Source organism: Pseudopodoces humilis, chromosome 3 (assembly GCF_049639895.1).
Source record: "Pseudopodoces humilis isolate 2021_Gansu_Grassland_sample_001 chromosome 3, ASM4963989v1, whole genome shotgun sequence".
NCBI lineage: Eukaryota > Metazoa > Chordata > Aves > Passeriformes > Paridae > Pseudopodoces > Pseudopodoces humilis.
In genome coordinates this window covers 56306925-56319736 of record NC_142202.1, presented here as the reverse complement: position 1 = coordinate 56319736, position 12812 = coordinate 56306925, and the positions used below count along the sequence as shown (strand labels likewise).

Here is a 12812-nt window from a genome sequence, read left to right as displayed (position 1 = left end):
ACCCTAACCTGATTTCTTTCTGTGAGTGCATATGTAAATATTCACAAATCTTCTACTAAAAAAACAGCAGATAAATGCACAATGAATTTTTGGCTTATTATGCTGTCTGTATTATATGTGCATGTGATTAAACCAGCAGATCTCAAAATTATTTAAACAAGTGGATTAATTAAACAAATAGGGCTAATTATCCTACATCTCATGTTTAAAAGCAGTCTGCATTTGCATTCTAAAGCTTTGTGTGGATTTAATTCACTGAGTGTACACAAATATTTCTTTATTAAATCCTTGGACATCTGCTAGTCTTTTCACATGAAGTAGTGTTGTTTATTGCCTTTGTTGGACATTTCTGATTTTGCAGCATCTTTCAAGACTGTTTAATATCTTAACACTCCTTTTCCATGTGATTTTGGACAAAATGCAATTTTTTTTTTTTTTAAGTTTTCTTCAGTGCCAGTGGAAAGGATGGAAGGCTTTGTTTGTAAAACAAGATAGATGCTTACACTACTTCCACAGTTTTCCTGAGATACCAAAGTAACAGCAAGGACATCATTGTGTCCAGCTAAACAACTAACCTGAACGTGCCACTCTAAAACTGCTGCAATAAATCTTTTGACTAAAAAACCAAGGTAGTATTTTTGAAAATCACGTTCAGCTGTTCCTTAACATTGGAAAATAAGTATTAGAATCATGAAGGGGCAACATGATGCCTGATGTTTTACTTTTGAGTATTGGAGGAGTGCTGCTATGTGGAAAAGCAACAGGCTTTGGGTAAATTTGGGTAAACAGTAATTTTGGGCATGAAGATGTAGGTCATATCTGCCTTAGCAGCAGATTTACCCAATTAGTTAGCTGGTTAGTCCACAGAGATGGAAAGATTTGGCTGATTTGATGCATACTGGAGACCTCCAGTTCCATGTGATACATTGTTCCACGTGAGTGCTTGTTATTCTTTTCTCCTGATGTTTTTCAGTTCCTGTTAAAGCGTGCTTCTTATGTATTTCTTTATTTTTGGGGGCTGGATGGTTTCAGGAGTGCATGGTACAGAGATGAATTTCCTCATACCTCAGCCTGTCTTGCTACAGCTTCAGAGCAATTGGGTGTAGTGGAAGAAGAGCCTTTGGTATTGTTCTGTGATTGTAAAATGTAAAAATATTTAAAACTGGGGTTTATTGTGACAGAAAACATGTTGAGGGCATTCTCTTCTACAGAAACATGCAACAAATATATATATATATATATACACACACACACATATATATATATATACATACACATACACATATACATATGCATATACATATACATATACATATATATATAGATGGCATGGACCAACAGGCCTTGCTTGGCTGTAGCATGGTACTTTCTCTGTTCTTGCATCTGTTAGGTTTTACAACACTGACCTACAGAAAGAGCTGGAAATCAACCTGGTAGCTATTCAACTTAGGCTTGGAAAGGCCTTGGAGACTGTTAAATTTCACTTTGCTAAGGCAATTTTCTGCACCCTTATTTGAGAACTCTGCTTGGATGTGTATGAGTGTGTGCCAGCATGTTTTTTTTGGCAAATCTCTGGTCAGTGGCCTGGGGCAGGAGCAATCACTCTGAGGATGTAGAAAGGAAAACTAAACATAATTTTCCTTGGCAGTTATTGACTGGCAGTTGCCTGAATTCTCTACAGTTATTGGGAAGTGCTTTTTTGATTTACAGTTTTTAATAGCTTCTAGACTAGACCTAGGTGAGAAAAAATTCCTCCTAAAAGATTCTTTTCCTTTACTGGTTTCAGTAATATGAAACTATGGGATATTGCTGAAAGAGCACAATAGGTTCTTATGGCTGAAGTAAACTTCTCTTGAGGCACTGTGCATTTATGAGATTAGTATTTCCTTCTAGTGGATTGTGTTTTGCCAGTAATATTTAAGATTTTTGCCCTACAGGTAGGTGTTAAGCTATCAAGCTATTGACAGGTATATGTGAGGGTGGTTCAGAGTCAGCTGAGAAAGGTTCTGCTGAGAAAAGCCCCAGGACCAGTTTCTGTTTGTGAATTTCAGTAAAAATAATAATAGCTATGAAAAAGTCTGTGAAAAAAGAGACCACTGTACTATCTATCTATATCAAATTTGAAGCAATACCATTACTAGAATTAAGAACTTTGACTGATGATTTTCAGGAGTTGTACTATGTTTGAGTTATCCTTTTGGTTTTTTAAAGCAGTTTCTTGCTTACTGTTTCTCAGAGACACATTCACAAACACATTTACAGTTCTTTTTAGTACACAACACCCCAAATCATAAAAGCTACTTGCAGGTTGCAGTAGTTCTAGGTCCTTGAAGTACCCAGATGATGTGAGGAGATGAGGTAGGCCAAGATGCTAAAAAAATCTCAGCTCCCTGACTGCTCAGATGCACAGCAAAGTGTCTTCACATCCAGCAGCAGCCCCAAGGCTGCAAGCAGTGAAAACAAGCTATAGCATATATGTCTGTCTGTGTGTGCATCCCAGTGTGTGTGTCTTTTATTCTTAATAGCACTACCTGTATTCCATATGCTGTTATATACGATGCTTTAAAGAAAAGCAAAACAAAATGTTATTCCAGAAACCATTTTTTCTCAAGGACAAAATCCAGATCTCTTCTTGGCTCTGTGAGCTGATGGAGAAGGGCCAAAGAACAGGATTATATATTATAGATATTATAGATATTATAGATATTATAGATATTATAGATATTATAGATATTATATGATATATATATTATAGACACAGGATGATGAACCCTCTATGATGAGGCCAGTTTAATGTATTACCATATGTACATCTTAAACCTCTGGTGCCTCAGGACTGGATTATGGCAATACGACCTGTTTAGAGTTATTGGTTCAGTCCAAAAGATTTAAAAACTGATGCTGAATGCAACAGCTCTCTTTTGGCAGCACAGTGCTGTTTGTGACCTGATTCACATCAGCTGTGTGGTGTTGTCCAGAAAAAAAAATCAAGATAAACCATCCCAAAATAATTTAGATTTCCCGTTTTGAAAGCTGATGTGCTTCATGCTCCCAAGATTTCCTATTAGAAAAACTCTTATGCCTGGATTAGAGGCTCTCATAGACGATGTAGAGGGGCTGTTGGAGGGGGAGTTTTAAAGTGTTTTGTCCTCTGGAAAAAAATTTTATCTGGTACCATCTTTCAGGCTGCTCACTTTCAGCAATAAGCAATTCAAGACAGCTAAATTTGCACAAGTTGATTTGGACATGGTTTTTAAAGGAGAGTCAGTTTTGCAGGTGAAGGAGTACACCCTTCAAGGCTTTTGCTTGGTTGGGAGGAATTTTTTGAGGAAAATGTCCATAAACAAACCCTGGTTTTGTTTACATGTTTCATAGTAACATTATTCAGTTCTAGATTGACTAGAAAATCATTAAAAATCAAATATTAAACAGTAGGGAAAATGGCAAAAGCTGTTGAAAGCGTGGGTTGGTTGGTAAGTATCGCAGAGTTCTCCGGGGGAACAGCATCTCCTCAAGGTTTCAGAGCCAAGTGGCCAAGAGAAGAGCACAGCTCACAGGTAGGTCTAGCTGCAGGTGTCACCCAGCACCTGGTACAGACCTTGGTGGGATCCAGGCAGGGAAGTGGCATTGTCTTCCTCCTCCTGCTTTTCCCACAGTGCCCAAATCCATGCTCCAGAGTCATTCAGAGCAGCAACCTGGCTGCCAAGGAAGAAAGCTGGCCCACAGTCAGATCCCATGGCGTAACACAGTTCAAGAGGTGCCACAGCGGATACCTTGGGCAACTCTGAGTCCATCAAAGTAACTTTTATCTGTGGTTTGTTTGTTTTCTTTCTCCCTCCTACTCTAGGTGTGTACACTTTTCTTTCCAGCACCTTGAAATCTCTGGAAGAGAAAGACTATATTCACCGTGTCCTGGACAAAATCACAGACACTCTGATACACTTAATGGCCAAGTCAGGTCTTTCTCTGCAGCAGCAACACAGACGACTGGCTCAGCTCCTCCTCATCCTCTCTCACATCAGACACATGAGGTGAGAGCAAGCACACAGTCAGCACTTTGGTGCTGGGCCCATGCAAGAGAGGTGTCACAAATGCACACTTTTCCTTTATGGGTGGCAGTGCAAGCTCTGTGAAGGCCAGCTACAAAAAAAAAAAAAAAAAAAAAATCCATATGAAAATATTTACCCCATTTGTCCCTTCTAGTTGTCTTTTCTTCTGCATTTTGTCATAATAGTGCTGATAGTTTGATAGAAAGCAGTATCTGCTTTTAATTTTATGTGTCATAGAATAATAGAATGGCCTGGTTTGGAAGGGAACTTAAAGATCCTCTAGTTCCAACTCTCCAGATACAGGCAGGGATGCCTTCCACTTAGACCAGGTTGCTCAGAACCCTGTCCAAGCTGGCCTTGAACACTCCTAGGGATGAGGCACCCACAATTTCTCTGGACAACCTGCTCCAGAGCCTCACAACCCTCAGTACAGGATTTCTTCTGAGTACCTAATCTAAACCTGCTCTCTTTCAGTTTGAAGCCACCCTCCCTTGTCCTGTCACTACATGCTCTTGTAAAAAGTCCCTCTCCAGCTCTCTTCTAGGCCCCCTTCAGGTGCTTCTCTTCTCCAGTTCTCTCAGCCTTTCCTCATAGGAGAGGTGCTTCAGCCCTTGGATCACCTTTGTGGCCCTGCTCTGCACCTGTTCTAACAGGTCTAAGTTTTTCTCAGGGTAAGGACCCCTGACCTGGACACAGGTGTTGGAAAAGTACTGAGTAGAATATAAATGTAGGAGTGGCCTAGCTCTGCAAACTTTAGTCTCCTATATGATAAGATTTAATAAAACTATCACTTTTATGCAGCCACTTTTCACAAGTGTCATGATTGCAAATCACTTTAGAAAAGAGATTTAGGATCATTATGTGAATTGTAGGGGTGAGGATAAATGCAGAGCTACTAAATTCCAGTCTAGAGGACCATGCCTTTTGCTAATCTGAGGTCAGCCGCCTGACACACTGTTAGGAATTGCAGCAAATGATTGTACCAAATTACCACTTAAGGTAGCTGCTCAGTGGATGAGGTGCTAACAGGATAAATTTCTACAAAGATAATCTATAGATTTTATTATTATGAAACCACAGGAGATGTTGCAACACAGATTTTAGTTTTCATTATTTCAGCTAATGAAATTTAAATTAGAGTAAACACCATATCATAGCTACTAAAGCTCAAACATGTAGATGTTATCTCCTGAACTGGTACACAGATCTCTGGGGGAAAATCAAGGGATGTGTGCATGTGGTTTTTTTCATTGTGTCATTTTGTAGAGTTTCTTTGTCCTTGTGTTAATGAACCTTTTTTCTGCCCCTCTAAAAATGGGGGGTGGAATTTATATTATAATTCACATTATAAGTGAGCTTTTGCTAAGAAATTAGTTGATCTTATTTTCTAGAAAAAAAAAAGGATATATTTTTATTATGGGAAAGGCAATCCCACCCACTTAGTTGCAGTGGCTAAGTTAAGAGTCTATGTGGTCAAGCTACTTTTTAGGAAGAGAAGAGCAAAAGAGGCACCTGTAGAAGGCAACTTGACTCCAGAAGTCTGCAACATTCTTTGAAGTTGCTGCCTTTTGCTTCACTGTAGCAGACGTGTACAGCAAATGCACTGCTAAGTTAATTGTTTTGTATAATACAGGATTTATATGAACCCAGAAAATATTATTAGCAGACGTGTACAGCAAATGCACTGCTAAGTTAATTGCTTTGTACAATACAGGATTTATATGAACCCAGAAAATATTATTAGCTGTTATCTTCCCTCCCCTTCATAGCATATTTGGAAAATTAACTGTTGTTTTTTCATCACAACCCACAGCAACAAAGGAATGGAGCACCTGTACAATATGAAGTGTAAAAACGTAGTTCCACTCTACGATCTCTTGCTGGAGATGCTGGACGCTCACCGACTGCACGCCCCAGCAGCCAGGAGTGCTGCACCCATGGAAGAGGAAAACCGAAGCCAGCTGACAACTGCATCAGCTTCATCTCATTCCTTGCAGTCGTTTTATGTAAACAGCAAAGAAGAGGAGAATGTGCAGAATACAATATAAACAGAAGTCAGCATATACAGTGGTATGAGAAACCCAGCAGTGTTCTACCTAGCTCATGCTTCATTTCGCCTTTGAAAACACTCCAGTGACAACAGACACCAGCATTTTCCATATGAGTGTTTGTCAAGCGCTTGCCTAAATTGATTGCTTATCCTAAGTGGAAGACATTTCATTGCCATGGATAGCCAGCAAGGATTGTCTGGCTAACCTGATTAAAAATTCGCAGTGTTTTTATTTAATTTTGCATGTTATTTGGGTAACTAAGTCCTAATCTAAACCATACATTCATTTTACCATAAATCAATAGGCCATACCACCCATGCATCTTGGTATCTTCATGAGTAGTAGTCTTTGTTAATATCCACCCAAAATCCTGAGCTTGCTTAATCCTTTACTTGCTTGAAACTTTGAAGCAGTTTGGTAGAGATTCTGGATGACTTCTTTGGCAGTGGAAACAGAAAGTTGACTGGCATCTTAGTGTGCCATAGGGAAGCTGCACTGCGAGGGACTGCCGTGGTAGTTTAGTTAGATTCCTGCCACTTTTCTTCCTACAGTGTAAAGGAACTGAGGATTACTTTACCTCACTGGCTTACATCACCAGACAACTCTCTCTCAAGCTCATTCTGACCAAACTTTTAGTACCCTTACCATATCCTCTAGATTAATTGCTTTGCATGCATGCTCTCTTGTCTGATCCTAGAAAGCTAAATTGTTTTGTTGCCCAAGACTGTAAATCCAGGGCAACATGGAAAACAGAGATTACATAGAGAATTACTCTTGAATCAGACCAGATGATTACAAAAATCATCAGGTCTTAAAAAAAAGTCTACACACACATACAGGATCTAGCACTATTTACAAAAAGTCCCTCCCCCTATCCTGTGCTTTGTTGCTTTGTGCTGTCACAAAGCAAGGGGTGAGGATGCCAGTGTGAGACTGGCACAGAAGGGTAGGATGGTTCCATCCCACTCAGCAGAGTGTGGTCTAGCTGTGTGTGGGAGGGCTAGTATCACAGTCAGAGCAGCAGGTTTTTCTTGCCTTGGCTTTCTTTGGCTCTTGTTGCAGCATGTTTCAATATCAATTGATATTATCAATTTCAATAAGAGCCAGCTCACCTGTGACACCAAAACTGTGCAGTGAGCCTCAGACATGGTGTAGACTCTGGGACTGCATGTCCAGAAAGATAAATCTTTCTCCATGCATGTCTGTAGCTCCTAAGGATATTCATAAAGATCAGCTTGATGCTTCAGACCAATTGTTAATATACAAAAGGTTCACTGACATCAAGATTTTCAACAAGAAGTGAAAGAGACTGAAGAACTCCACATGATACACTATCCAAAGTAGCAGCTGGTGCTGCTGTTTGACTGCCTCTATGCTAGAAAATTAAATGTCAGGGAACTTTGCTGGGTACTAGAAAGAGATTATTACATATGCCAGGGATATTTTACTGATCTAATGATAAACTTTGCCTGTGCTATCTGCACTTCTGGTTGACAGGTGCAGATTGGGAGTTAGCATGGACCAGGGACTATTCCAATAGCTACTTGGAAGCAACCACCCTGCCAGTGAGGGTATTTCCTAGCACGTGTGTAGGCTGCTCCACAACAGCTGGCCACAGTGCTAGTGAAATGGTTTAGGGATGTTTTTACTATAGTTGAAAACTTTATGTTGATTGGAATATCCTGTAGAAACTAAATATAGGAAAGAGTGCAAGTAATGCCATACAGGAGTGCCTATGTCTAATTATGCTCCCTGTCACACAGGCAGAGCCTGTGTGCAGTGAGATTAAGTTTCACAGCAGTTGTGAAGACAGCAAGGCATAGGACAGGTTTGTGCTTCAAGTCAAGAATTCAGTTCTTTACATATGGTGGATTGTACATAATGGTGTCTATAATAGTTTCATGTACATATCTGAGGATATGAGCAGTTTGAAAGCCTAAAGCTACATGCTACCAATGTTTGAGAAGATTCCTCAAAAACTGTGCAAGCCTAAACATGTGAAGCAGTCACCGTAAGTTCATAGGCCTTTTCTTGATGCATATTATGGTGTCATTTTTTTCTGAATGTGCTGAAGATTTTGTCTTTATGTGTGTTCAGTAAAAGCATGTGTGTGTATGTGTGTGTCTGTGTGTGTGCATGAGCACTAATTTGGTACCTAAGGGCTTTTTGAGGACTCCTAAATGTCATGAAAGAAAATGGACATTTTAGGATTCTTAGAAGCTCGTTTTCAGATGTGTTAGAAAAACCATGAGTTTACTGAAATGAGTGTAGGCTAAGATCTGAATGGAGCACAGGAATCCCTGCAGTTAAATTCACATGTTTACATCATCATCATCATTCACTTGTAGCCCAGTATGCACTAGAGCTGCTATTTAAATACTGTACGTGCAACTTGGTGTTCTCTAGGATAGAACACACAGATCAAGCTCATAAGCTGGAAGGCAAATTGGTTTAAACAAATGCCTCCCTTCCTACATCCCAGAATAGATCATTACATCCATTCAGGTGTAGATTTGACCTGGAGGATAAAACGTAGTTCATGGAGAACAATTCACAACAGAGGGTCTGATTTGGATGGTACCTATATAGGGAAGAACCTTTACACTCAAGAGATTTTCCCAGTGAAGATGGAAAAGTACCATTTGAAGTAGTATGCAGCAGTCAGAAGGGTATCATAATGTGTCTTGGGATATACAAAATTATATCGGCTCACAATAATTATGAATGTTTTCTGGGCTCAGCCCTTGCAAGGAAGCAATTTGGCTTTCAACCAGTCCTCCCATGCTTGTGGTAACAACAGTGAAGGGCAAGCTAGAAAGAACCAGAGTGATTCCCAGTAATATATTAATTTACCTCGGGGCAGATTTAGGATCCATGTCATTAACTTTTTAATGAGATTTTAAGTGAAGCAGCACCTTAATGAATATAATAACATTCCCAGAGTTACCTATAAAGATGGCCCCCATATCAGACAGCTGAATGTAGCTATTCAAATGATTAAATAAAGTCTATGATACAAAAATGGTAACTTTTTTCATATGTAATTCTGAATGATGCTCTCATGTATGCAAACAATTGTGCCTGACATTTGGTAATTGTTATTTCACAATATATATTTTATGTGTGTATATATATATACATATATACTTTATATTTGCAGCTGACAAACCAGTACTACCTGAATACCTGGTGCTGGATATTACATAAAAATATATAGCATGTAAAAAGAAATTGAAAGAAAACTTTTCAAGGCAGCTAATTATGCTTTTACCAAAACATTCATAATGATGTCTCTGGACAGCTAACAAAATAATTGTTTTGTAACATTTATATATGGATTTTTTTAAAAAAACAAAAACATCAAAAAACAAAAATCCCTCTAGAAACATAGGCAATGTAATACCAGCACAAGGCAAACATAAATAGACCAGATGAATTTGCTTTGCGTGAGAACATGGTTGTTAGTGAAGTACTGCAAAAAGCTTGGGAAGTAGAAGAGGACATAGGGAGATGTGTAGCACTTAGTGGTGTCAGAATATGTGGTGTTTGAATATGTGAAAGCTACTCTGGTTTATAGTGGTTTGAGCCACATCTCAATGTTGCAGACGTTGTCTCAGGTAAAACTCCCAGTTGGGGTAGTAAGATTTGTACTCGGGTAAAATAATTTAATGGAAGTTTCTTGGTGTGCGTTGTGATAAATTTACTATTATGCTTTAGTGACATCACTTGATGATTTTTCTCCTCTACATTGAGGGGTTTAAAAATGCTATTAATGAAATAATTGAACTGAGCTCCCAAGGATATTGAAAGGACTGTCAGCAGATCACTGGACCTTGAATTGAAAAAAAGCAAACAAAAAAACCCCAAACCATCCCCTTTATATGAGCCAGGATTTGTACTGGAGCCTCCATCCATTTCAGTTTGATGCCAACTGATTCTTTAAGAGCTGTGCTAAATGTTTAAAAACAAGCAAATTACCAACAAAGTAAAAATTCTGTCTCAGTAGGTCTTTAGTCTTATTACAGGCTTAGATAAGAACATGGCAAGCCCCTCTTGTGTATATAATTTCCTGCTTTAAAATTGGAGTGCAACTCAACCTACAGATAATGGGATTTTGTATATAAGGCATTCTCAGCTGAACTTGTGTGAAGTGCATTTCTTACTTTGAATAAAGAGATTAATGTTTTCTATGCTATCTACAACCGTGATACGGCTTTACAGATAGAAAGTCAACACATGTAATAGAAGGGTGTTGTTAACAATTGTATCACAATACAAACCAATCTTTGCTCTCACCTGCAAGTGTAGCATAATCTCAAATTGATCTGAGAGTTTAAAATTAATGTTTTCCCAATATTAATGTCCTACCCTTTCTACTCGGTTCCCTTTCATTCTTCAAATGTGGATGGCCTTACATCCTGAAAGTTGTTTTCAAAGTGATGCCCATAAAGGGTATTTGGTTTTGCACTGTATTAAAAAAATATAACATTCTTTTGCATTCAAATGTGCCTAAAGAAATAAACAAAAAATTTAAAAAAAAATATATGCTGCCATCTTGCAAATTAGTAAATTCTGTAATCCTGTGTGCCTATGATTAGAAGTCTGTTTCTTCAGAAAGTGCCCATTGAAAAAGGAAGGGATATACTGCTGGTCACAAGACTTGCATTATCAAGCCACTTTATGTATTACCTTATTGTATGTACTATGAAACCAATGCTTTTGTGTGCACTATGTAGTCTGTCAATGTAAAGTCCTTTCTTTGGTATAGGCTCAGCTGTTATAATGTATTTGTTGAAGTATTCTGTTCTTTCACTGATGCATATGAAATTGATGTCTTTGGTTTTGGTGAGGTATTTTTTTCTTTGTTTTGCACCTAAAAAAAAGTTCTAAAAAAGTCTAAATAAAAAAATCTGGTAGGCTACCTGATTGGTGCAAGATTTTTATCAGTGTATTTGATGTTGAAAATAAAGAATTAATCAGAACACATTGTTTAACTTTGTTATATTTTGCATGATTTTACAATATGCTTCTCTGCTTATTGTTTTTCAGTGGACAGCAAAAATCAGGATGTGTCTGTTTCTGTGCATCTAAATGAAACTGGAAACCATTTCTTAGTTAGTTTCTTTACTTTCCCTGAAAAGGATCAGAGACTCCATATCTAGAGTCAACAACAAGCTTGGTGTAGTCTCTAGTAATCCCAATGACACCAGGGAAGTTAGCTAAGTACCCCGTACTTGATGTACTTTAATGTTCTTAGTATTTTGGTTCACATTCCTTATTTTGGCTTGTGAAATACATTATGGCAGAAGAGACAAATTGCGTGAATTATTGTCTTGACTAAGCCATCAGGAAGGGATGAAAAGAAATGAATGATACTTTTATTAATGTAAGACCACTTTGAACTCAATTCTGTTCTCTAAAATAATCTCAAAATCATATTTGGTGTTTGCAAAGAATCAAACCAGTAATTTATAGCATTTGCATACATACTAATGTATTTCAGTACTTGTAGTATGTATATTTATCAGTAACATGGAGAGAATATGGTCTCTATATTGATTATTTTTTAATCTATTTTCTGTGCCATGCTGGTTCAACCTAGGACTGTTGGTTCATAGGTTCTTCTCTTATGTGAATATATATGGAAAATAAATTTGTTTTATGGGATGTTTCGTTGTACTTAAAAGGACAAAATTGTAAGATGCTTACCTCAGTTTTAAGTATTATCTCAGTGATGAAGACAAGATAGGCAATACACTTCGTTCATGTGAAACCTCACCTTATAGCTTGTCAAATATGAAAGAAAAATAGCCTATAAAGACTCTAAAAGAATGTTAGGAACTGTTGGGATTTTTAAGTACTGAGTAGAAATGAACAATGGTTCCAAATCATGTAATTATTTTGCAATACACTTCCAAAGCAAAGAACTTGACCACAGGTTGCTTCTTTGGCCACAAAGGGTGGGTTAGAGCAATAGGAACTAATTACAAATGTATATGTGCTCAAAATAATAGAGCAATTTTCAATGCTGATTCAAAATATGACACCATTTCATGGCTTTATACAATTTTTTAACCACAGGAACAAATGAGCACTTATAGTTCATGGAGAAATGGCTTAAGAAGACAGTTGCTACATAATACTGAACTTAGAGACTTAAAAGAGCAGTTAGATAGGAGAATATTCCTGCAAAATCAAGAATATGGCACTCCTAAATGAAAAACTGCACAGATAAAGTCTGAACATACTTACCTCTGCAAAAATTGTAACAATTTGAATGAGCAAAGGATTGCACAAGGCCTGGGATTGCATACTACCTGAGATTAGGCATTCTTCTGTCCATCTCCTTCTGCAGCGTGACACCATAACACAGCATCACAGTGCAGTGAGCTGGGAATGTGTCACTGGAGACGGCCTAGTCCAATTCCTGGCTCAGAGCTGGATCATCTAAAGAAGATTGCTCAGGGCCACAAAAGCAGATCTTTCTACCCCTCTGGGCACCCTTTTCCAGTGTTTGACGATCTTCACGTTATAAAATATTTTGCCTGTTCTCAGATGTAATTTCATGTGATTTAATTTTTACCCATTGCCTTCTATCAATGGGAACAACTGAAAAGAGTCTGTCTCCCTCATCTTCATTCCCTCCCATGATGTGTCTTTTGTGATGGGAGAAGGTGGATGAGATGTCACCTTGCTCAGACACCCAGAACCC

At 38.2% G+C, this 12812-nt stretch overlaps 1 protein-coding gene across 1 annotated transcript in view; it reads left to right on the top strand.

Moving 5' to 3' along the window:
* ESR1 (estrogen receptor 1) overlaps positions 1-11270 on the top strand; it is a 161179-nt gene extending 149909 nt beyond the window's left edge. The window contains exons 8-9 of the mRNA XM_014263581.2: positions 3848-4031; positions 5863-11270. Coding sequence (XP_014119056.1) covers positions 3848-4031; positions 5863-6097 — 419 coding nt within the window. The 3' untranslated portion in view covers positions 6098-11270. The remainder of the gene's footprint in view (positions 1-3847; positions 4032-5862) is intronic.
* Positions 11271-12812: the final 1542 nt, after the last annotated feature.